The sequence below is a fragment of the Xiphophorus couchianus genome, chromosome 4 (assembly GCF_001444195.1).
Source record: "Xiphophorus couchianus chromosome 4, X_couchianus-1.0, whole genome shotgun sequence".
In the NCBI taxonomy this organism is placed as follows: Eukaryota; Metazoa; Chordata; class Actinopteri; order Cyprinodontiformes; family Poeciliidae; genus Xiphophorus; species Xiphophorus couchianus.
The window spans coordinates 21,651,009-21,675,721 of record NC_040231.1 but is presented as its reverse complement, the minus strand read 5'-3'; the positions used below and the strand labels follow the sequence as shown (position 1 = coordinate 21,675,721).

General features: G+C 38.9%; 3 protein-coding genes across 5 annotated transcripts; 1 reads left to right on the top strand and 2 right to left on the bottom strand.

The window, feature by feature from the left end:
- Window positions 1–202: 202 nt before the first annotated feature.
- On the top strand, window positions 203–6,331 carry lamp1a (lysosomal associated membrane protein 1a). Its single transcript, XM_028015184.1, has 9 exons — window positions 203–622; window positions 3,284–3,390; window positions 3,499–3,718; window positions 4,053–4,214; window positions 4,301–4,497; window positions 4,571–4,693; window positions 4,771–4,837; window positions 4,917–5,084; window positions 5,173–6,331. The coding sequence occupies exons 1-9, from the start codon at window positions 550–552 to the stop codon at window positions 5,310–5,312; spliced, it is 1,257 nt and encodes a 418-aa protein (XP_027870985.1). The 5' UTR covers window positions 203–549; the 3' UTR covers window positions 5,313–6,331.
- Window positions 6,233–13,737, bottom strand: grtp1a (growth hormone regulated TBC protein 1a). The gene is made up of 8 exons (XM_028015185.1): window positions 13,128–13,737; window positions 11,094–11,245; window positions 10,841–10,999; window positions 10,220–10,344; window positions 8,814–8,910; window positions 7,984–8,156; window positions 7,122–7,307; window positions 6,233–6,973 (listed from the first exon to the last, which is right to left on the bottom strand). Exons 1-8 carry the CDS (start codon window positions 13,160–13,162, stop codon window positions 6,881–6,883), a joined length of 1,020 nt encoding a protein of 339 aa, XP_027870986.1. The 5' UTR covers window positions 13,163–13,737; the 3' UTR covers window positions 6,233–6,880.
- Window positions 13,738–14,264: 527 nt separating this feature from the next.
- On the bottom strand, window positions 14,265–23,956 carry adprhl1 (ADP-ribosylhydrolase like 1). Of its 3 annotated transcripts, none has more exons than XM_028013793.1 (8): window positions 23,327–23,956; window positions 21,945–22,109; window positions 21,740–21,865; window positions 20,314–20,454; window positions 20,025–20,152; window positions 19,800–19,935; window positions 19,446–19,611; window positions 14,265–17,413 (listed from the first exon to the last, which is right to left on the bottom strand). In XM_028013793.1, the coding sequence occupies exons 1-8, from the start codon at window positions 23,538–23,540 to the stop codon at window positions 15,448–15,450; spliced, it is 3,042 nt and encodes a 1,013-aa protein (XP_027869594.1). In that variant the 5' UTR covers window positions 23,541–23,956; the 3' UTR covers window positions 14,265–15,447. The 3 variants fall into 3 exon arrangements, with proteins under 3 accessions (XP_027869594.1, XP_027869595.1, XP_027869596.1); XM_028013794.1 differs by having other exon boundaries at window positions 19,800–19,932; XM_028013795.1 differs by lacking the exon at window positions 14,265–17,413 and having other exon boundaries at window positions 19,191–19,611; window positions 23,327–23,948.
- Window positions 23,957–24,713: the final 757 nt, after the last annotated feature.

Sequence of the window (24,713 nt, the reverse complement as noted above, 5' to 3'; positions counted from 1 at the left end):
TTTCTCAATAGGTGTCAGCTATTGTACTATATTCCAAGTCATAGTTAGTCTTTTCTGCTATTTGTGTTTTACTTCTCAGCATCAACAGCGCACTTTTTTGTGTTTTTATTTTATTTTTTTTATTAATTTGTTTTTGGAGCCCCGATAAGCTCAGCAGCAGCAGCAGCAGAAGAAGAAGAAGCGGGGGGAGGAGGGAGGGGTGGGTGAGCTCACGTGACTGGGTCGCCCCGAACGCTGCCAGTTTTCAGGACAGACGCAGTTTAATCACGCTGCGCGACTAAAATAAAGATCGATATCTAGATACGATTTTTTGATGCTTTTCCCGTCCGCAGGAGCCGATTTACAGCTGCTGAACGTCCCCGCGCTCTCCCATCTTCGGCCAAGCGGATAAACAGCCACCGGAGCAGCAGCATCACCGCTCGCCGTCGCTTCACTTTCAGCTAACGGTCCACGAAGACAAGTGCAGGAGCAGCAGCTGCGCCACCTGCGCCTGCAGTGGAGAAACAAACCCCCCACTGGGGGCAATTCTCCATCTTTTTTTGCCCGTGCATGGGCTCGACTTCGAAGATGAAAGTCCTGGAGAGCTTAGCCCCGCTTCTCATCGCCTGTCTGGGGATTTTAGGTGAGTGTTTTGCTGTTGAAGCTGCGCTAAATGCTACCACCGTTAGCCTGAACGACGTCACAGTTGTGACGCTGTTCTGGAGTTGAGACGCCAGACTCGGAGGAAGCTGGACCCCTCCTTCAGCTACCAGTGAAGGTTGCAAAATTTTCCCTGGGGCCTTCCACCAACACGGACCCGAAACCCTTTTAAATAACTTCTGGAATCACGTTTAAAATGTCCGTCACTCATTAAAAGTATCAGGTGTGGAAAAACTGCTGCACCACGTACATGGCTGGTAATAATCTAAATAAAAATATTAGTACTTTGGGATTAATATCACAACATTAAACAACTGATACCACTGCTGATCAAATATAGTTTTTTTATCTTAATAAGATGCAAATAAATCTAGCACTTCACGTTGTTTTTATTCTCGTAGTAAATGTACAGAGAAAAATAATCTGACCCATGCACAATTTTTTTTATGTTTATTTAGTCGTTCAGTAAATTAAACCTCCAACATATGGAATTTCTGTGAATTACAAGAATTTGCAAATATGTAATTTGAATTGATGGATTTATATGTCCATTGGTAAATTTGTTTTTAAAAGGATATGCTGTCAATTTAAAGTGTCTCAAGTGATAACCTCCTGTAGAGATGATGCGTTAAATTGACCATTTATTGAATCTCCTAAAAGTTTAGATTTCTCTCCTAATAAATTGATATAACATTGGTGCAGATATGATACTTAAATGAATAAACATTGGTGAAATAAATTAGAAATCTTTATGGTAAATATTAGCTACTAAAGGAAACTTTGCCCTAAAAAGGCATCAATATCTTCGATTTCAGAGCCTTTCAAGGTTTTCCCTGTCTCTGAAAATCCTGACTGTGCTGTAGTTTCAGGACGTCTCCATACTTTGTGTTTTTGTTTTGCATTTGATGCTGATATAAAGTCTTTGTGCTGTGAATGTTGTGGACCAACAGATAAGCCTCATTGTTGTTTCATCTGAGAGCTTCACATGACTGCCGTAATGGCTTTGTGTTGCTCAGAGGTCTGCAGGGGCCCATAGACAGTGTTAGTTTAGAACTGGTGAAGTCCTGCCAAACACACAGGCACATAGTGCTGCTGACGCCAGGGGAAAAAACAGCAGATCATTACTAGCTTGAATGGTGCTGAATATTTTTATTTTTGATGTTCATTCTTTAGACATAAACTTAGCAGTTTTTAATCACAGACTGTTTGCAGTTTTTCTTCTGAATCGTTGAATTCCTGCATCAATATTTTCCGGTGTGCTCAAGCTGCAGTCTGGGATAGCTTTCTGTCTGACATTAAAACAGCCGCTTTTTACTTGGTACACACTGTAGCTTACCTCATGACAAGGATTGTAGCGTTGTGTAAGCTGTCTGCTCCGTGTTTACACTTTGAACAGAGGTGACCTGAGGGACACTTTTTAAAAAAAGGCAGCGACTGGCAGAGGTAGGGAGACGCCTGAAACTGAGACCACTCCCAACATTTGGATCATTTCAGCTGACAGAAATCAGGAGAAGCTGACTGTCTGATAAATAAAACTGCATAGCATCATGACTCAGGCAGAATATATAAACAACAAAAAAACAATGCATGGAATTATTGTTAAGTACTTTTATTCTAGTTTCTTAATAATTTTGTTTTTAATTTCATTTTTGTATAGATTCTTGGGGAGGCTGTAATAAAGTCTGTGTTATAAAATACTGGAAGATGTTGTGTAAATATGCAAATCTGCTAACTGGTGGTGATTCAGGTTCAGGATGTTCACTGTTAATGTTTGAAACCAGGACTGCGCACACCCACAGCCAGGGAGCAGTAATTTGGCAGGTTTCGCAGAATGAATAACATATAAACTGCTTTCTGTGCAAGTGTGTAAGTTTCTGCATTCTTACTTTGTATAAGTCTGCATAAATAGCTCTGGAAAAAACTTGGACCAGCAGGACAATTTCTGTTTCACAATCTTAAACAGAAAAGAAGCAAAAAGGTTTGAGATTAAGTTTATTCTTCTTTGTCCCCAAGTTTCCCGTTTCTTACGACCTCTAGTGGCAGTCTCTGTGAACTGTCATTCTTCTTTTTATAGATAGATGTCAGGAGTGAGTCGCATTGGACCCTGCCAATTTAACTTATTTTTCTGCAGTGTAAAAAAATTATAAATAGAACGTTATGTTTATATAATGTTCAGAAGTCTTTGCAGCAAAGTGCAAAGACTATGAAGAAACTTAGAAAAATATTGTTATTGAACCAGTAACTAAGAATAAATGATTTGTAACATACTGGGAATATTTGCAATAAACTATTCTGAGCTCCAGTAAAAAAGACGCACTTTTGTAAAAAATAAATAATCTAAATCCCATGAAATATACCATTAAGGTTTATACTGCTGGTGATTGCTTAATAAAAGCTAGTTCTAGTAATTATTTTTTAAATTTGTGAAAAATGTGAGTGAATTTGTATTTCCTAGCAGTAGTGGTAATTCTTTATATTCTTACTCAGAACTCAGGTTTATGTAAATTAGTAATGTGCTTGTATGAAAAACAACAACATAAGTAAACATGTCTGAGTCTTTTAATTGAATTTTATACAATTTATATAAAATATCTCCATGTCACATAGTTGTTTTCGGTTTCTTTTATTGTGTCCTCATTTGCAGGTTGCACTCAGGCAGTCACTCTTGAGGTGAAGGAAGGGAACTCTACCTGCATCAAAGCCGAGCTGTCTGCATTACTCTTCATCACATACACCACCTTCAACAGCACGGTAAGCGCTCAATATTCTGCTTGCATAGAATCAGAAAAGCGTCTCCTTTTCTTGGCATTACATCCTTTACTGTATCACCGTATGAACTCGCTTGTTTTCTCTCCTCAGAGTAACGTTTCCACCTCGCTGCCTGACTCCACCTCGGTCGACGCAGCAAGTAGCTCGTGTGGAGCAGCAGGCCGCCCGCCGTGGCTGGTGGCGGTGTTTGGATCGGGTCACGCGCTCGGCCTCAGCTTCGCTACCAACGGGAGTTTTTATAGCGTCACTAACCTGACGCTCCAGTACAACCTGAGCGATACTTCGCTGTTCCCTCAGTCTAACGGCTCTGGTGAGAACGTGCATTAAAGTGGTCCCGCCTCAAGTTTACTATCAGTTTTAAAACTACAGTATTTAACTTTTATAAAAGTATATATATTTTTTACATAAGCTGTCATTATGTTGCGACAGTATGGTATGAGACAAACTGAAAAAACTCAGACCTCACTCTAATAAAAACATTCACAAAGGTTCTTAATATAGCAGCAATTACACAAACATAGGGATCATTAGGATATAATTATAACAGTTTGATGATTAAATTTTTTGGGGGGAGGTTCTGAATGAGTTTTTGTTGCATTATATGTTTATAACTAATTCACTGCCTGCATGCTTGTGTCCTATAGGCGTAGTGACTGTGGTGAGTTCCTCGGTTGGGATCTGGGCTCCGATCAACACCACCTACCGCTGTGCGAGCCCCACCACCATCAGAGCGGGAGGAGCTGCCGTCACCTTCTCTGCTATGAGGCTGGAGGCGTACATGCCGGGAAATGACCTCAGCCCAGCAGGTCTTCTTACTGGATCACTTTTAATCAATCTTTTTTTATTATTATTGCATCAAAACTGACCAGGCATTTGTTGTGTCTTGTCACAGAAAGTGTGTGTACGGCAGATCAAACCACCACCACAGCGCCCCCTACTACAACTACAACAGCAGCTCCAGCACCAACTCCACCAGGAACGCCAGAGACCGGAGTGTTCTCGGTGACGAACAGCAGCGGTACCGTTTGTCTCCTCGCCAAAATGGGTCTGCAGCTCAACGTCTCCTACGTCTCTCAGTCTCAAAATAAGGTCAGCATGAAGCTCGCGCATTATCATTTAGCATTATAGTACAAGGTATTAAAAACATGGTCTTCATTTCCAGACTGTTCAGGAATTAGTCAACGTGAACCCCAATCTGACGGTAACATCAGGATCATGTGGAGGCACCACTGCCAGCTTAGTTTTAACACAACAAACCACCACGCTTAATTTTACCTTCTCCATGGTAACTTCTGGATTTCCTCTCAATTTCCATTAACGTGCAAATATTACAGGCGGTGAGCATTGTTTTCCTGTTTGCAGAACTCAACAACTAGCAAGTACCATCTGAGTGGAATAAATCTGTTGGCCAACTGGTCCGACATGACTGGTGGGTCGCTGGTTTTGAGTGTCTTTGCTCTGAATGCTAACGTTTGCTTGGACAAATTTCTGGTGCGTTCTCTTCCCAGCTCCTTTCTCAGCCAGTAACACCAGTTTGGACTACCTCCGGAGCATGCTGGGACGCTCCTACATGTGCAACACGGAGCAGACTCTGCTCGTGGTCCCAGCTTTCTCTCTCAACACATTCAGACTGCAGGTGCAGCCGTTTGGACTCACAGCCAGCCAGTTTGCAGCAGGTATTGTTGGGGTTTAATTTCCATTTTCAGAACTGAAGAAATTGAGATCCAAAGCACTTTATTTATTTTGTAAACCTGCTCTGTGCAGCGGAGGAATGCCAGTTGGACCAGGACCAGATGTTGATCCCCATCATCGTTGGAGCAGCACTGGCTGGTCTGGTGCTGATCATCCTCATCGCGTATCTAATAGGCAGGAAGAGGAGCCATGCTGGGTACCAGACCATCTGAGCGGACGCTCGGTTTAACTTGAACCTTACAGACTGAGAGCTGGAAGAAAGGAGGGAAAAAAGCGTGGGAGTAAGTGAAGGAAAAGTTTGAGTGAGTGAGAGTTGTTCTCTGCATGTCCTCTGGATATTTTTTTTTCTTTGACTTCTTTTGCGGGTAATAAAACGTGAACTACTTGCTGACTTTAGACAATGTTTATCACGTTGAAGCTGGAGAGGAGCAAGTCCGCTCAACTGTTCAGCTCTGAGCTTATGTTGACAGGTGGACACATTGCTTGAATCGCTTTTTTTTTTTTTTTTTTGTAGCTGTGTGATTATCTATGATAGAAAAGAGAATCAACCACTGTAATATCTTTTAAAATCTTATGCCAGAGATTCTGTCGAGGATTTTTTTTCTCCTTTATGATCCTTGATGAAAAGGGAAATCTCTAATGAAGCACAGCCAAGGGGAGATTCTCAGATTTCTCAGGCTGATGTAATGTTTCCCCTCCTTTCTGGATGTAAATTGCATATTTATTTAACGATACAGAAATTTGAGAACCTTCTCAAATTTAAAGCAAGAACCAGGGGCTATAAGTTAAAACAGTATTAAACACAGGAAGCAATCCTCTCCATTTTGACATTTAATCTGGTCAAAATGACAGTTTCTACTAAAATAAACTACACTTTTATTTTCCTTCTGGGTTCTTCTCTTTGATAACTTGCCTCCCAAGAACTCAAGAATGGGATTCCAGAAAAATCTAACCTTAATGTCCGTTTGGTGAAATGTTTTGGGTACACAAATGCTTGTTTGGTGGATTGATTTCTTGTTTTTTTATGACTCAGATTTAAATCAGAGTTGTTACAGTAGAATTATACAGCATTTTACTATAACAACTAAATTGATGTAGTACCAAATGAATTGGTTTCCATCTTTTTTTTCTGTCTTATAAAAAAAATAAGAATGCTTAGATTTTTTTTTTAAAGGAAAATTCTATTTTCTATTATGCATTTTCCTGTAACGTAATAAAAATATTTAGAGTCCATGTTGGAGTGATTCCTGGTATATAAAACACAGACAGCAGCTGTTTCGGTTGTGCTTGTATTGGATCACCTTGGTAACTTGATTTAAATACAGTGTATAAACTAAGCCCACATCTCTGGTAATGGACAGTTTCACTTAAATGACTAGTTTAACATGAACACCACAAAAATATTGAATCAATATATTTCATCATTCAACTCTTCACCTAAAAACAACAATTAGTGTTATTTAAATTTTTGACAAAGATGTGAAATACAGTGGACATTTTATTCCTGGCTGTGCTTTAAGGGAACAACATTGTTTTCATTCAGGTTTTTCTATTTAACTTTTGCCATCCTGGATTAAGGTGCAAAAATCTGAAACTTCATGCAAGACAAACGTCATGGCATGAAATGGAATCATCGGGTCATAAAGCACAACATGTCAGCTTTGATTGTCTCGGTTTATGCTTTAAGACAAAGTTCAGTGTAAAGTGACTCGGGGTGTAAACAAGCTGCTGGGAGCTCGACCCTCTGGAATGCATCGGCAGACGTTCTGGGAAGTCCAGGTCAGAATTCTCCTTCACCAACTCGACCACGACATGTCGCCCGGAGCTTAATCAGGGTTGTCATGGAGAGACTTCCTGGTTCGGTGAAGATTTTCTTGGAAAGGCGAGAAACACCAGGATTATGGGATTACAGAAGCAGAAATAAAACAAACAACTCCTTTATTCTGAGCGAGCTCGTCTCTAGTGAAACTACTTCCTTCAGGAGCAAAGATGGGACGCGCTGCCGCCCACCGTCCTCTTACCTGCATGAAATGGTGGCAATCTTCAACAAATGGTCCCTGGGCGATCTCTTTGAAGGCCTGGCAGACATCTGGCAGGGATTTGGCCTGTTCGATCAGAGCCTGGTTGTGATGGATCAGTGTAAGAGCTACACGGAACAGGATTTTTGAACCTTCATAGAAAAGGCAATCCCAAATCCGCAGAACAGTCTGAGGGAAAACAACCAAAATGTAATGCTTCATGTAAAAAAAAAAGAAAACAATTAAAAATCTGTAATTTAACTACAAAACCAGAATGCTGTTAGAAATCAAAATTAGTTAAGAAAAAGAATCAGTTTTCTTTATATTAAAAAAAATAGTCACCTTCAAATTAAGTTTTCTACAAATGCTCCCTTGTTCTATATTCTCCTCCCAAAACATCAGTGTAAGGGAGGAATATGTGAGAAGTCGCACTACTGTGCAGTGTTTGTGTTCAGATCTACTTCTGAGAAAACGGCGTGAATGTCTCCATGTGTTACTGCCTGGTAAAAGTTCCTCCCATATTTGGAGAACAAACACCGGAGCCAACATAGTTTCAACTCAAAACGGAGGGAGACGGCAACAACTTGTGTAATGTAGGAGAAACTTTACTATCAGAACTGAGGAATAAAACAAAACCACATTTTCATCTAAAACCAACCGGTAGAATCAACTGTGTGTATGTAAAGTACGAGACTTGAGGGAAAGATTTTGTTGCTTTTACTAAACACCATCAAACCACATGTTTTCTTTTTTTTTTTTTAAAAACGTCAGTACATTTCCTGATTCAATTTTTTTCCTCTCTAGTATTTTTTTTTATATATTGATTGTTGTAATACAAAGTATTAAAAAATATACACATGCTCACCTCCACAGGCAGAATGTCAATATAGAGACAGATGAACCAGCGAGAGACCACCAGTGTCCACATCACATTGTGTTTCACCATCACCTGCCACACTCGGGGGATTTTGAGTTTCACCAGCTCCCCCAGCACCTCCTGGTCCGTCTTCAGTCCCAGCATAGCAGGACTGTAGTAGTCTATGACCAAACAGTGAGTGTGTTACTCAAAGCGTTTTGTTGCGTGGACCAAAAAATAAATAAAAATTGCCAACTCAGAAGCACTTGTGGGATATCAAACTTTTACCTGCTGAACGATAAACTAAGCTGCAATATTTTAGTTACACAAATAAACCAGGAAGATTTATTTATTATTTTGTAGGAACGGGATATGCAAATTATAGCAGAGCCAAAATTTAGAACAGGTTTGTCACATTTGCCTCTTTAAAACGGAGGTATCCAGTTTGCAAATTATTTTTGAGTTAGAAAAAAAAAAAAGTCTATTCTTAGAGATCAGAACAGGATTTAGGCCACTCTCTCTGAAAACATTTGTTGTATTTGGCCAGGTGTAAGAAATAAATACAAACGTGATTTGGATGCACAAAGGACTGCCTTTGTGTAAAAGTTACAGGGTAAATGCGGTCCTACCTACTATGAAATTAAATACAATACAAAAAATTATAGATATTAAAAGAGGAGTACTGTGTCGTGTACCACACTTTTTTCCACTGTAAAATGATTTTTTTTGTAATTATTTTGCCCCACGTAAGAAAAAGTATCATCAGGATTAGTCGGGTCTGATCACCAGACCAGAGTAGAGAGACGAACGATGACAAGAAAATTGATTCACAAACATACCTGGCAAAATTCTCCCAATCAGTGCATCCATCAGCCAGAAAGACTTTTCTTCATCTTTAGTGATAATCAGTAAATAACCAACAATAAAGTTCATGCCCTGCAGATATAAAAAAATAAAATAAGACTTGAATACAGCGTTCACACATTTCATCATACAGAAGAGCATTCTGACTTGGAGGACTATTTAAAAGTCTATTACAAAAATGAAAATATCTGCTAAAATCTTTTACCATGCTGACAATTTGGCCTTTACTACAAAATATGTAAAAAGTATTTGCATGTCCTGAAAATGATGGCAACCCTCCAGGTGTGACGGGGAGTTTCCAAACTACAGCTACATTATACTGGTTCCTGCTGGTTTAAAATGCACAACGTGACAAAAAGAAAAGAGAAAAAGAGCACTGTGTGTGTACCAGGAACACACACAAACGTCCCAAATGAAACCACACCTGTTTCAGTCGGGATGAATGGAATCTGTTTATACTCTGAAGACTTGTTTGAATTTCAAGCCAGCTGCATTTTGGTAAATGATATTTGCCTTTCAAATTCTAACAAACAAACAAAAAGGCGCACTAAGCTGACACAACCGGCCTCTTTCTGAACACTTACATAAAATGCTATGAAAACTACTCCCAAAAAATGTCTTATTTTTATTTGAAATTGTGGTCTATCGTATATAAGCACTCCAGATTGAAATACTAGGCATTCCAACATAGGTTTCTGCTTTTAAATAATTAGAAAAAAACGTATATGTTGTCCAATTTAGTTTTCCTACTTTTTCCCAGTTGTTACAGTATTCATTGGTAATTGGGCATCTTATTTGCTCACCCTGACGCTGATGAATGGCTGATTATTTCTGGCTCTTCTTCAAGTCGTTGGAATCCTAGTTTTCAGTTTTCACCCAGGACTTTCTGCTTCCCATTTTGAAGCATTTCAGCTCAAATTAGCAAGACAGCCTTTCATTTTCTGCACTTTATTTTTGACTTTCTAAACAACCTTTCAATGAAAGTTTTCTTGAGCAACACTTCTGACAGAACACTTCACTTAGATTTTCAGAACTACAACAAGCATATATTTGTGAAACTTCTGGCGTCTTCCTCCAAAAATAAAGACAACCTGTTTTTTCATGAAAAGAACGACTTCGCTGCAATTGTTTTGATCACAACTCTCCTGATTCAGTTTCAACAAATCAACAGAATCCATGTCATGGCTGTCAGTTCCATTGGTTTTCTGTTACTCTGCTACACCTACTTGCAACAGCATAGAAATATATTTTTTTACCAATAGTAGCGACTGATCTACTTAATGATGTTGACGTATTTTTCTGAACTGCAATTATTGCAAATTTAAGTATATATAGATATATATAAATCTGTTTCAGCTTGGATTAGGAAGGTGAGTAGTACCTGGCAGTAGCCCACAGATGGGTTATGGTAACCATAGGCCAGCAGCACATTGAACAGAGATTTTTGCAGACACGGGTCTGAAGACTTGCGGAACAGGACGTTGTCTGGAAACGTTCTGTTCAAGTCTGAAAGATACAAACAAGCTGGTGGTAATGGTGCTTTCTACAGGTTTGTGGGTGCATATATGGATAAAAGTGATGTATAATTAAACGCAAGCAGGAAATTGATTACTTTTAAAGCAGAGAATAGCATTTTAAAAACTGTATTTTAATAAAGTTTCTTTCATCCTTACAAAAAAACTTGAGGATGGTGAAGAAAAAAAAAAAAAAGCATCTCTGGTCAAACAAACAAAATCAATGGCATTTAAAGAGATCCAAGGAGGACATGCCAGACAAACCAGGAAAAGCTCGTGCGGTTAAAGCCTTTCCTAAAGTGGAAAAAAAAAAAATGCAGCAACATTATGCTGTGTGTGTCTGTGTGTTTCTCAGCAGCAGGGACTGATCTGAATTAAGGGAAGAGTGAATGCAGCCAAAAGTGTGTTTGGGATGGCAGTTCACCTCTCGGCACAAGCCCTAGAAAGGAAAGGATTTCAGAGTGAAGAAGCAGCCGCTAAAGCCTGACCTGTTCTGATGGTCTCCACCAGTTTGAAGTCATTGTGGGTCACCAGCATGGACTGGTAGTACCCTGGGTTCTTCTCCAGCTGCTCTTGAGCCCCGCTGGCTGTCATCCAGATAAAAGTGCGGTGCTCATTGGGGATCCCCTTGCGTACATAGCGCTTTACTGAACGACAAGGAGAACGTTTACATCTGGCTTGAGTTTTGGTGCAGGCATTCCTTTATTTGTGGACATGGGTGTGTGTTGTTTTCACACTTACATTTTACATTCCTTTGCACCTTGCCGGTATCTTTCAGCAGTCTGGACCACTTGATGGAGCGTCGGGTGCAGATGATGAGATACTCGGACATGAGCTCCTCGTAGGATTCAAAATCAAAGTCCTCCGAGCGCTCGAAGCCATACGGATCAATTCTGAGCCAAAAAGAACAATGTTTCAAACTAATTTTCAAGAGCAAAGTTAGGGATTGTTATCAGAATTACATCAGGCCGTAGTCAAGCTTAACTTGTCTCAGTACAATCAACAGAACTAGTTCCAATGTCGTCCTTTTACTAGTGTCCCAGTATCCTAGTATTGATCTTTGTGATAATTAGACAACCACTGATTACATCGTACTAATTTAGGCCTGGCAGGCATATCTTCCTTTCCTAGAAGACAAAGTGTGGGTGTAGGTAGCTCCAGCTAATGCCTTAGGTAACATGTTAATCTTCCTACTGCTTAACCTTCCCAAAGGGCAAAGTCATTCCTGAGGAACTAATGCATTAACAGACCATCAGTTCAGAAATGTGATGGGTTTGTTTTGAGTCTGTGTAATCACAAACTGAAGTGCAACATAAAATCAAGACATGACCCAAACAATTAATTAAAATAAAGCTATAAATATGTGAAGAATGCGTCTTAACATTTATGAGTGGACATTTAACAAAACAAAGCCATAGTTTGCAAAGGACATTTGACTTAATGTTCCTATATAAGGCAGTAAACTAGGCACCGGTATCAGTAATTAATGTTTTAAGTGATTGCATTTAAAGTGCATAAATGTTGTAGCCATTTCTGTCATCAGAATAATCTGCATTGTTCCTGCTCAGATGCAAATGAGATACTTTACATAGAGTATTTCCATTAGGGAAAACCTAAAGAAAGTTTAAATTAGTTACGTTCCATATGCTAAAAACGATGCTGAAAAAGATGCTAAAGCTCAATGAGAATGGTAAAAATGTGACGACAAAAAAAAAAAAAAAAAAAAAGAGAAAATGTGTGTTTAATGCAAAACATATCTTCACTGCAAGTAATTTTTTGGGGGGGATCGAACCTTAATAATAAAAGTGTCCTACACCAAATGCATTTTTAGTGTACAGTTAAGCAATAGAGAGCGCAAAAAGAAAAAAAGTCAACCCATTAAAATTTAGACTAACTATTTTTCAATTATTTTTGTGAACTCCAATATAAGGCCCCACCCAAAACCAAGTTATAATAATAAACTCTGAACTGAATTATAATACACAGAATATAGATTTTTTAAAATTCAGAATATCTAAATTTGTGTTGCTTTGTGTAAGTGTTGTGGCTTTAGACCTGGTTTTACATTCACCAATACAGCCATAAAAAACACTGAAATTGAGAATGTTTTAGTTTTGAGCATTCAGAAATGTGTGAATATTTTAGATTTTTAACTAGGGCTGGTCTAGCAAAACTGAATAATTGTTTATTGGTTTTGTGATGGCTATGTCCTTTTCACATGACCATTCATTTTTTATTCATTTTTAATTCTTGATATGGACTACTGTTTGTCTGGAAATGAACAAATAAAGATCAACATACTTTAGATACTTTAAAAAGTAGTGAAATGTCCTTTTAATCTAGTGCTGAATAAAGTTCAAATAAAGTCCTACAACATAACAGGTTAGATGAGGAGGCAGCTTCCCAATGGAGTAAATCTTTAACTTAAAATGATTATAAAACATTTAACAAGAGTTTGAAAGCTATAATACCTCAATGCTAACAGACTACAGTCTAAATATACGCTTTCAGAACAAAACTGGTATTAAAAACTCAAAGAAACAACGGTTATATTACAAACGTATTAATGTAACTAGTGAATGGCTTAATTACTAGATTACCTAGATTCATACATTTTCTCCAACATGCAGAACGTGAGGACCAGAATAATCTTGCAGCTCTTGTTTTTTTCTGAAAGGCTTAGTAACTCTTGAAGTGTTTGTCATTGATAAAAAAAACAACATTTTAACCGTGTTTAACGGTGATGAATCACACCGTTAGGTCCGTCAGCTTTACCTGTCCACTCGGTCTTTAGCCGTACTCTGGTTCATGGTGGATTGTGTGTCTGTGATCGGCGCTTTCGCTCCAGTAAAACGACGAAAACCGAGCTAGGACTCCAGCATTTGCTCCTCGATGCGTTTTCCTCACCAGAACCAAAAGTTAAGTTGAGGCGAGGTCTCCTGGAGGCTCACTTTCTCCATGTTGGAGTGCGGAGAATCGGGACGGGACGCTAACTTACTCTAAAAAATCCCCAAATCCGTAAGGAGTATTCCCGAAGCCCCTTCCAGGTAAATTAGTAGCTCTAAACTAAGTCAGCCTTATATTTTATCGATACAGCCCCAGTCTACCCAGTCAGTCGTGTCGGGAATCTGGAGTTTTCCTCTGTTTTTTTTATCGCCATCCACAAGCACCTGCTCCCGCTTGTCCTCGGTCTCGTTGAGATATTAACCTAACTTGTTCTGTAGAGCAAAGAAAATATCCAGAACCAACCCCAAAACGGTCCCACCCACTGTATGTTCCTGGTCGTTTATCCAATTAGTCTCCCTGCTGCTGCCCCGGCAGTTGAACCGAGGATTTGGACCAGGGACAAACAAACTAAATCAGATCTAATGCTGCCTTCATGGGACTCACGGCAGCGTCGTAACTATGAGATTCCTGAGTGTTTAAAAGGGACTCAGGATGCATTCACGGGGCTTTGAGGAAAAGTGGAAAGTTTTTGTTGTTGTTACGATTTCTACTTTTAATGTCGTAACAAAGTAGAAATCCTGCTATTTTCTTGTGTTTATATTTGCAAGAAAATACAAACACACGCTTCACCAGGTCTAAAATTGTTAATACTTTTTAGAATAGCTTCCTAAAATAAAATACACGCGTTCTTATTAATTTAGGTTTGTTTTATTGCCTGTGATCTGTTTAACAGACAGAAAAAAAATATCTACTAGTTTGAACAATACAAAATGTTATTTAAAAAAATAATAATAATGCTATCACAATAAGCCACGCTTCTCAACAGACAATCGTATATTACCAAAAGCACTAAAATGCAGCAAAAATAATGAAAAAAGCCAAATTCCACCTTTTTCAGATGAAATTTGGCTTTTTTCTGTATAGGTGGATGAAATAACTGTTGAACAATCTGTTTTGACCTTAGACTGAAAGTAAAAATGAATTTATTTAGCATCACAGTAAGTATATGTTAACATCAACAGATGAAACCACAAAAAATACATTATGTTTGGAATGAGAAAGAGTCCAGAGTTAAAGGGGACAGAAAATATGTGAGGTTACATGAAGAGGCCTGAGGACAACAAATGTTTTTAGTCAGAAAGATTTGGAGAAGGCTGAGTGGGTATATACTGTATGCAGCCAAGGCAGAAAGTGGGATGTAGACGGATTCTTACCAGAGAAAACTGAATGCAAAAATTACGTCAAAAGTTGACTCCATAAAATATATGTTTGCTATGTAACCAAGGTTTTGAGGCTTTATTACTTTTTATATTTGTCCCTTTGTCAAATTTGTTTGTTTTTTCATTTGAGCTATACAATTTAAATGTCACATTAAAGGTGGAGAAAAGTCTCTCAAAATCCTTCCATTTTAACACAGATAAATAGGCATTTTCCCCACAATTTCTTCTTGAATTAAACATATTTAAGAATTAAAATTTTTATGTCCTCATTTTGTGTTGTTCTCTAGTAAAACTGCAGGAAAAAGTTGATATTCAGACTATCATACGGTGGCATGATCCCGCCTGCAGGTGTTGGGTTTTGTATCACCAGCTTCACTTCCAACTGTGGACGTGTTTGGCTCTGTGGTGCGAGCGCTTATCTACTCTGAACAAGTCTCACTTTGTACCAGTGTAGGCTCAGCCGAGAAGTGTCTGGTAGCTGCGATATTGTAACATCACATGGAAAAGAATGAGAGACGTAATAAGACAAGGTCAAAAGAAAACACTGTCTTCTTTGTAAACAGCCTTGTAAAGATACTTGTTACACTATGTGTTTTAGATACCAACAGGAATTAGCTATTTTATTTTTAAAGCTTGAACACTCAAGGCTGGACAATACTGTGTCATAAAGAAGATATGCAATATTTAAAGCAACATACCCCACAGACCATAAAATTCTACTTGACAACATTAATTTACACAAAATATAACTGCAAAGGTGGAGGTAGTTTTCTGTTATTCAGGCTTCACATACAAATTTATTCACTTTGAATATTTTTTTTCACTTTCACACTTCTTTTAAAACCCAAAGATCTCTATGTAACAACAAGATAAGCCAAAATTAGCAGTAACTATTTAGTTATAGCAGATTCTGACTTGGGTCACTAAACCTAGAACGTGAAGGTGTCCATAAATCGTATTATTTTAGGCTTATATGTTTGTTTCACTGAAGAATCTGCGTAATTGATGGTTTTGTACTTTGGCCTCTGTTTTGCGTTATCTCTCTCACTGTCTGCAAATGCCTCCTTGTTAGCAATCTCTTCCAAATGGCTACAATTTCCTGGCTTTCCAATATGATTTTTTTCTGATAGTTTTCCATCTTCATTTCTTTCTTCAATGGCTTCTTTGTGTGTTGCTTCAGCTCCACCCTTTGATGTTCTGGTTGTTACAGCGGGAAGACAAGTGACATGAGGACATCTGTCCTTGTCTTCAATATCTTCCGTTGAGCGAGACACATCACTTCCTTGATGAATCAAAGATGAATATGACAGCTGATTTTCAGAGAGAGGAGTTATAGTTTCAGGATGTGGGGTTGACTCAATCTGATTATTTTCACCACAGAATCTGTAAATAGATGGAATGACAGACCTGGAAAACGTTTCTTGAATATGCTTTGGTCTTTGGAGATTGATCTCTGCATTGGTGTATTCCAAAGAATATGGCTTGGTTTTCGAGTCGGCTATGCTGTCTGTTTTTTTGGATTCAACTCTCTCTAAATTCCTGGAAGTACATTCCAGGTTTCCCAGCAGATTTCCTAGGGTTTCCTCTGATATCTTGTCCTGTTCCCAGTTTTCATAAACCTCAGATTTAATTTCCCTCGTAGATAGTTCAGGAGAGGAATCTATACATTTGGACCTGGCAAGGGAGCAGATTAAAACTGTGGCTCTTTGCCAGTTTACTGGGATTTCCTCCTGAGGAAGAACTTTGCAGGGCTGTGGAAGTGACCATTCAGTCACAAAAATTAAAGGAAGTACTTTTATCTCTGCAAATTTAACTTTTTGAAAAAGCTCGGCCTCTATGACTGGGATTTGGCTGAATTGTTCTGAACCTTTATCCTCGATATCAACATCATGAACTTCACCTTTCATTTGGTTTAGTGAAAAGCAAATCTCTTGATCCAAGGACTCTGCTGCTCTCAGATGACTCTTATCGTCCGAGTGTGAATTTGCTTTAGTTAAAATGTCTGGCCTTTGCTGTTGTTCGCTTATAATTTTATTACTTTTTGATTCTTGCCCAACGGAGTTACACTGCTGGCTCTTCCCTGGGTTCTGCTTGTTGAATGTTTGATCAGTCACCTGGTGTTTCCCTCTTTCAACACCAGCTACTTTTTCTTTTATTTGACATGCAACCCTGTCTCCCCCACAAGCCTGCTTGTGAGATAAAAATAGATCACTTTTCTTAAATGCAATGGCTATGTTTTCAAATCTCGTCATTAAGGAATTTAGGAGGATTCCTCTTCCAATGCGTCTATGTTTGATCGGCTCTTCCTTCAAGGTTTTAGATCCCTGTTGTTTTTGCAGAGCTAGGGCAAATTTGGCAACAATTTCTTTCACACTACCACGTCTTTTTAGTCTTTTGTTCCTGGTGTCTATGTTGTGATTTCTGCTTTTAATTATGTTATCTTGACCTTGTACTCCCCTGCTGGCAGACAGAATTCCTACTGCCCTCTGATTGGTGCTAAAAGGTTTGGGCGAAGACCTTAAAAACTTAGATTGGAGAAGCTGGAACGTGGTAAGGCGCCGAGATGGCAAATCTGCTTTTGACTGACTTTGATTGACATTGCACCTTTCAGACGTGTTGGAACTGCTTTTGGCTATGATGCCTTTCTGAAACTGAGTTTTTTTTGCCTTCTGCAAATCAGATATGACAGTGTTTCTTGTGTGAATTTGTGATGTGGTGCTAGACTTTGGTGTCTCCATGCTTGTGTTATCGGTCGTCCTCTTGAGCAGATCGTGCATTAGATAATGCAGGAGACTCTCAAAAATCCCTCGGAGCACTGGTCGACATTTGGGGTCTCTAAGCAGCCTCCTCAACGCACCAACATCGGGGCTGATTCCGGGTTTCCAACAATCTGGTCTATGGAGAATAGAGGACATGCAAGACTTTTTGAAACTGACACCAACATCCTTAGCAGCAATTTGGGAAGTGACCTTTAGAGTAAAGCAGTTTTAATTTCTCTAAACTCTAAAAGGAACATTTTCTGACTTCACCTGCTACAATTAACTTTGTTAATCAGTCAGTGAAAATCTCTGCCCTCTTTGAACTGTCAATTTCATTAGTTCTCTTATTACTGCAGCAAAAGCAAGGATTTAGATCACATTTGAAGCTGATCAAATGTTCCAGACTACAGTTCTTTGAAACAAGACAAAGAACTTGGCTTGAAAATCAAAAAAGCAAGCTTGAAATATATGTTAAGACAGTGAGACACAGTCAGTTCAATTTGTTTTAATTAGGCGTGGGCTGGTTACCAGTATCAAGGTATACCAAGGTTTTAAAAAGTTATGCTTTAAAAACCGCGAAGCTCTTCTGTCATTCTGTTCCTGCAGTGTAAGAAATGGAAAGTGTCAAAATGACTGGAGTCTTCTCCGTCTGTATGAAGCAAAAAGTAGCTGTTACTGCACACTGCAGGTCAGTTGACTGACTTTTTTTGCTGGCTTAAAAGATAGAAGAATTTAACTTTTTTAGAATAATTAATTATATATATTTAATTATATATACAGTACAAACCAAAAGTTTGGACACACCTTCTAATTCAATGGGTTTTCTTTATTTTCATGACTATTTATAAGGCAAGAAATCCCACTTATTAACCTGACAGGGCAGGTTGACCTATGAAGTGAAAACCATTTCAGGTGTCTACCTCTTGAAGCTCATCAAGAAAATGCAGAGTGTGTGCAAAGCAGTAATCACAGCAAAAGGTTGCTACTTTGAAGAAACTAGAATATAAGGGGTATTTTCAGTTGTTTTACACTTTTTTGTTTAGTGCATATTTCCACATGTGTTATTCATAGTTTTGATGCCTTCAGTGTGAATCTACAATGTCAATAGTCATGAAAATAAAGGAAACTCATTGAATTAAAAGGTGTGTCCAAACGTTTGGTCTGTACTGTATGTATATATAATCAATTTGCTCAACTCTATTAAGCGCAAAACACCAAAAATAATATTCTAATCGTGTAGGCCAATTACCAAAAGACCACTGAATTTTACACTCCTGTTACACACCGTATTACACTCTGAGAATCCCATCCTGGCTGATGCATGCATAAAATAAAGTTGTTGTTTTTTGCAGATTTTTAACATTTCTGTGGTTTAAAATTGTAATACAAATATTGTGCAAATACTTTAATACAGTACAGGGAAATATAATCACAACTCGACATTCCTAACAGTTTTATTCATTTTAAACCAATCCCAATTGCACCATCAAGCTAAGGATAGGTAAAAGGTTAAAAAGTTAAACTTGTATATTTGAATTTTTTTCTGAAAATTTTTGATTCAAAAGGAAATTAGTTATGCAAAAGCCAGCTGCAGAAGCAGGTTTTCTCATGCCTTCACCGACAGCACTTGCTCAAACTGTAAGCTGATTAGATTTAATTATTTTCTCTTTGTGCTTCATGTTAATAAAAGTTAGGTTTAGAAAAAATGCATCAGTCAGAGAAAAGAAAGATCTACCTTCCCCCGTCTCCAAGTTACTAAAGTTAAAAAAGCAGAAGGTTTTTTCTTTCCCCACAACTCTGTCACCGGCAAATCAAGACAACAGTTCTTTTAAGCAAACAGCATGATATCTGGATTTATGAAAACTGATTACATATGAATCATAAGTAAGATATTCAAAGAAAAAAAGTCAGGCTAATTCCTTTCTTTTAATTTTTCTTAGTTACGCATCTTTAGTGAGATGCAATTAAACCTTTTTATAAAAACCTTTGACAGATGTGTGGATAGTGGACAGAAAAAATCAAAAAGAGCAAGGAATGAGCGGTGAGAAGAGGACAGCATCACTCATAAAACTAGTCAGGGAATGAAGGAGAGTGTTGGGCAAGGTGAGGAGTCGCGCTCAGTTCCTCTGACAGCCAGTAGAGTTCAGCTCAGTGAAGATCAGGATTACTTCTCTGTGCATTTCTCTGCAGAAGCTGCTTTATAGAGTGCTTCTCCCAACTCCTCCAGCCGTTCTCTTTTGTCCAAATCCCGGTGTAGGTTCTGAGGAACCTGGCTCAGGCCGTTTATGAGGCCATAGAGGCAGCCTGCGATGAGGCCCGTGGCTTCACTCTCACCTAAAACAACATGTTTACAGAGTGCCTTAACTCACATTGTTCTTCTGTCTTCACAATACTGTACTGTATCAATTAAAAACGCAACAAAAGTTATTTAAAGTCAGCTAAAATAAAGAAATTTTAGATTGTTTTGCTTTTTTCTGCACAAGTCTGTAAAACGTACAGGTCTGTAAGTCAAAGTTTCTCACCTCCATGAAACATGGCTCGTTTGCACAGCTCTGCCCAGTTGCTTCCTGAGGCCAGAAGTGCATCGTAGGCGATCATGGGAGCATCATGACCTCTCCGCCCTGCCCGACCCTCTGAACTCCAACGCTTGTACATCTGCTTTGAGGGAAAAAAAGGGCCTGTGTCTGCAAAGGGTTGTAATCCGTTGATTTGATAGTATGAGAAATAAAGAACCCCAAATGACATACCTTATCAGTCTCCTCTGCATCATAGCCATCAGGAAATGATGGTTTGTTTTTTCCGTCCTTGTCAATCTCTCGCTCTTCGAGGTAAAACTGCCACTTAGCCTCAAAATAAAACCAGCTTTCCTGATATTCTGTGTAAACAAATGTAGAAAATGCACTACTGGGATCACCTTTTTCTTTTTTTTACATAAATGCACAAGAATTTATAATAACATATATTGATTATCTCTTTTTCATGCAGAAGTTTTAGGTTTTGTTCTTTAAAAAGATCTAGACTGGGCCAGAGTCCAACCTGCCATGTGTCGTATTGTCTTCTTGCAGTACTCCTCTGCTCGGGGGATGACCTCCATGAGCTCACGGCCCCAAGTCACAAGAGGCCTCCCCTGGATTGCAAAGGATGCAAATAATGCTGTTGTCAGGGAGCCGAGGAAGCCTTAAGCCAAGAGAAGAGAGAGACATCAAAAGTGACTTTGGCACTTCAGACTGTAGACAAAAGAATATTACAGCACCTTCACAATTATTAATTTACATAAATCTACCTGATGATTTTTTTTTTTTTTACGTTTTTACTTTTTTATTTATTTTTTTTATAGTCAGATTCCAAAAACCTTCAATTTGTGGCTTCTTTTTATAAGGTATAAGAATGAAGTTACAAAAAAAAAAGTCTAATTTCTATCAACCACTAATCAAAGTGGGAAAGACAAGTCGGCACTGCTTTTCAAGTAGAGCAGATTTGCAGTCATTGTTATATGTCACGACATGGCAATAAGAAAATGGCTTTGTTGCCTAAACATGTTCATCGTATCAGTCGTAGTTCTAATTTAAATTTAAAATGTTTTGTACAGCTGGAACTGTGACAAATAAGGTTAGAGTACAATCCAGGTTTGTCTTGATACACAAACAGGAGGATAATACAGTAAGTAAAACTGTATCTAAAGAGAACTGGTTCACCAAGTCGCCATAACTAACTAACTAACTAACTAACTAACTAACTAACTAACTAACTAACTAACTAACTAACTAACTAACTAACTAACTAACTAACTACCATCCATCCATCCATCCATCCATCCATCCATCCTCTAACACCCTTGTCCCTAGTGGGGTCAGGAGGGCTGCTGGTGCCTCTTTCCAGCTAACGTTCCGGGTGAGAGGCGGGGTTCACCCTGGACAGGTCGCCAGTCTATTGCAGGTCGCCATAACAATCATTTCCATATGCAAATCGGCTGTCGGAAAAAGCGTTTGCTCTCCTGATACTACAAATATAAAACGGAACCATGTGCTTTGGTCTAGTTCGACTGAGATTAAAAGATTTGTTTTCAAGTGGATATTTGAGTAGATTTTGAAACAGTGTGTAAAAGTAAATCATGCTCATGCTAAGTAGAGAAATTGTGTAGGCCTGTGCGTCTTTAAAAGGGTTATGTTATGCATAGAAAAGAAGCTGGACAAGAAGAGTTCATAAGAGAGGACTCATTGTCTCTGAAGGCCTGTGCAGTGCAGTTTTTAGTTGTGTCCTTGCTCCAACATACCTGCATAAAAGCTAACTTATGTCCTTAACCTGTTCCAAGGAGCAGGATGAACAGCTCATGTGGTAGGTTCAAGCAAGATTTTGGGAAACAGAATCAACAAAAGTAGATCTACCGAACAGTCAAACAGCAACCCAATATTTGGCCTATCATTGCTGGATCATTGGAAGTTTAAAATTGCCAGCACATCACCTGTTGGGTGGTTATGGGTCATTCTGCCGATCTCAATGCTGACCTCCACCAAGTTATCCAGTCTCTCAGGCTGCCAGTATCTCATACCAACACACATGGCTTTGGCTGCTGCTCCAAATCCAGACCCTGGAGATGGACATACATTTTTTACTGTATTTATGTTTAGTTTATACACAAAGCTTCCTAAATCTTAATCTTAACCTACCCTTTTCATTGAAAGGTGTATGCCAAGCGAGCAGGAAGTTATGAGGTTTAAGGTGAACACAGGGCTCCACGGTGCCTGGATCAGGAGCTCGTCCCTGGAGAGAGACCATGGCTTCCACATAGAGACGCACCACCTCCCTGTACAAGTCCTCCAGACACCAGTAATCTGGACACACATACACACAGTGGTTAGGAGTCATTCATGACTGGCATGCAGAGAAAGATAAGTGGGGCTGCAATGAGCTAAGTTTAGCCCCACTCCACCACAACACAGATTAGGACCAGAATGCTTGTGGTCAAAAAACAATGTCACTTCAGCAAACTTTGAATTGTCTTTGAACATTGTATCTGTGATCTTTGCATGGAAGAAATAATCTGCTGACATACTAAGTTGCTGACCCGTTCACATTTGCGATTTGGAAAATAGTCAGTTAATTTCAACATTGAGTTGCATCATCACGTTTAACGGTACAGAACTGCTTGAATGATGAGATGATTCATTTGTTCTTTGATCAAGTTAAACTGTTCATCAGCTAGAAATGAGAAAAAATATTGTATTGTTTTAGCATAAATGACATTTCATAAATCTGAACTTTGGAAGGTATGACTAAAAACAAAAACATGATGCATTACTCTCTATACATTGTTGTCTATCCAGCTGGTGTCTCTACAAGCTGGATGGTTGCTAAATAGGGATTCCTAATCTTGAAATATGTCATCACTATTTTTTCTCAGAACTATTGTGGCTACCTATTGGCTGCATGTACAGCCAAACATGATACCAGTAGATTACAGAGGTCACTGATCCACCATTGTTCAGAGGATCGACTTTTCCAATGTAGTCTATTTTGGACTTTTTGGATTCTCGGTCCAGTAACATACTACAGGGGAGGTAGCATGTATATGTATAGCAGCATGTACTATATATGTATAGGTAGCTATGATATGTAGCAAAAATGCAACTTGATAAGTGACAACTGGTATCCCCAAGTCTGTGTCATGTTTTTTCCAAAGACTTTGATGCTCGGTTGCAATGACGAATGATGGCATCTTACTTAGTTTAGTCTTTCTAGATTGTTCTAACTAACGTAGTTTGACTTTGCTGAATGTAGTGTAATAAAAAATAAGCAAAATTATATACAAGCAAAATAAATTTAAAACAAAACAAAATAAGAACAGTATTAAAGTATATTTATATGTTCAAAGGAGTGAGTTGAAGTATCCTTAATCCAATCCAAGGTGCTTGGATGTTTCTAACAATGTAAAGCACTGGTTTCATGCGAAGGGTTAAGTACATTTTTGTACTTAAAGCTGCTACAAGTTTCTCAGTGTTGACACAAACAAAAATACCACCATCCTTGTAGAAATTAATTCTTCACATACCTGTTATGAGGGCTTCACCTGTGGTCATGTGCATCAGCACTGCATCACTCAGGGGCCAGTTGTCAGGGTCCAGCTTCAGGGACTCCAGTCCCCCCAGAGACGCCAGCTCCTCTTGGATCTTCTTGCCTGATGTGCAGCTTTCCCAGCGACCTTTCCTGTAGCCCAAAGCATCACCAACGGCACCGAGAACCATGGCTGCTTTAAACTTCTCCATACTGCCGGATTTTTCTCTTAATTGCACACCCAGCTCAAGTTAAGATAATAATACCCCCCTGAATGAATCTCCTTGCAGATCTTCCTTCCACCTTCTACAGGTGAACGGTGAATGGGACAATGAAGAGAGACCAAATCTCTTTCGAATTTCAAACCCTTCCAGCCATTTTCTCCATATCTGCTGCATCACAGCTCTGCTTGCCTTCCATCTTCGAGGTTCTCCTATCAGTTTACCAAACTAACTTTGAGTAGCAAGGCTAGACGCACGCATACACAAACATGATAGCACTGCTTTATCACCCTCAGCTTCTTTGTCTTGGACAGCTGTGTCCATGCATCTCCTAAAAAGGCAATCCCTGTGGTCCCAAAGCTTAAACGCTGGATGACGGGCTTTGGAGCGGTAATCAGGGGTGGACACAGGGTGGAAGAGATGCTAATGTGCCGCTGGGCCTGAGTGCAAGCATGTCCAGCAGCTGGTGCTAGAACTTATCGACATCTCACCTATCCCATCAGAGGACAATGCACCCTCACACACAACAGCTCACCCTCAAAAAACTAATTAAATCCAATCAACTGATTTATGTATCAGTATATTCAACATTATTCTAATTTAATTACTTTTGTGTCTCACACATACATGTACTATGCCTTTTATGTGCATATTTGTTCGTGTACTTTGTTCTAAGCTTATATTCAGACATAGCTTTACTAAGAGCTGATGATGACGATATGTAGCAAAAATGCAACTTGATAAGCGACAACTGGTATCAAATAGAGCAGCTCTCTGCTGGCATACCAGAGAGCTGTGATTATGTGGAATACATTTTCTCCTCCGTCACATTTACTGCTGTTGTGTAATTTACATCCAACTTTGTTTGACCTGAATAGACACCTGCTGTCGCTTTAGATCTGCAATGTTTGCATGCAGCATAAGACAGCCACACAGTTCAGTTTTACATTTTTCCAAACAACGTTGCTCATATACTAATGATCATGGAAAATAGTTGAGCTGCAAGTTCTCAGTTTTACCGGACAGTTTAGGCTCTCTCTTTTATACACAATATAAATCTAAAAATACACATCCAAAGGGTGCTAGGCCATAGGTTTAGTTCCATAGGAAGGTACGCTTCATGCTTCTGCATATCAAATTATTTCAGACAATGTCTTGCTCCCA

What these genes read in the sequence shown, in the direction of transcription:
- adprhl1 (XM_028013793.1), bottom strand. Translation starts at nt 23,540, where the DNA reads ATGGAGAAGTTTAAAGCAGCCATGGTTCTCGGTGCCGTTGGTGATGCT. An exon ending in TACACCTTTCAATGAAAAGG is followed by an intron (nt 21,866 to 21,944) that starts GTAGGTTAAGAT and finishes GTCCATCTCCAG; the next exon opens with GGTCTGGATTTGGAGCAGCA. An exon ending in GCAGAGAAATGCACAGAGAA is followed by an intron (nt 17,414 to 19,445) that starts GTAATCCTGATC and finishes TATTCTCCATAG; the next exon opens with ACCAGATTGTTGGAAACCCG.
- lamp1a (XM_028015184.1), top strand. Translation starts at nt 550, where the DNA reads ATGGGCTCGACTTCGAAGATGAAAGTCCTGGAGAGCTTAGCCCCGCTT. An exon ending in AAATGACCTCAGCCCAGCAG is followed by an intron (nt 4,215 to 4,300) that starts GTCTTCTTACTG and finishes GTCTTGTCACAG; the next exon opens with AAAGTGTGTGTACGGCAGAT. An exon ending in AGCCAGCCAGTTTGCAGCAG is followed by an intron (nt 5,085 to 5,172) that starts GTATTGTTGGGG and finishes TGCTCTGTGCAG; the next exon opens with CGGAGGAATGCCAGTTGGAC.
- grtp1a (XM_028015185.1), bottom strand. Translation starts at nt 13,162, where the DNA reads ATGAACCAGAGTACGGCTAAAGACCGAGTGGACAG. An exon ending in GGTGGAGACCATCAGAACAG is followed by an intron (nt 10,345 to 10,840) that starts GTCAGGCTTTAG and finishes TGTATCTTTCAG; the next exon opens with ACTTGAACAGAACGTTTCCA. An exon ending in CATCTGTGGGCTACTGCCAG is followed by an intron (nt 8,911 to 10,219) that starts GTACTACTCACC and finishes TTATATCTGCAG; the next exon opens with GGCATGAACTTTATTGTTGG.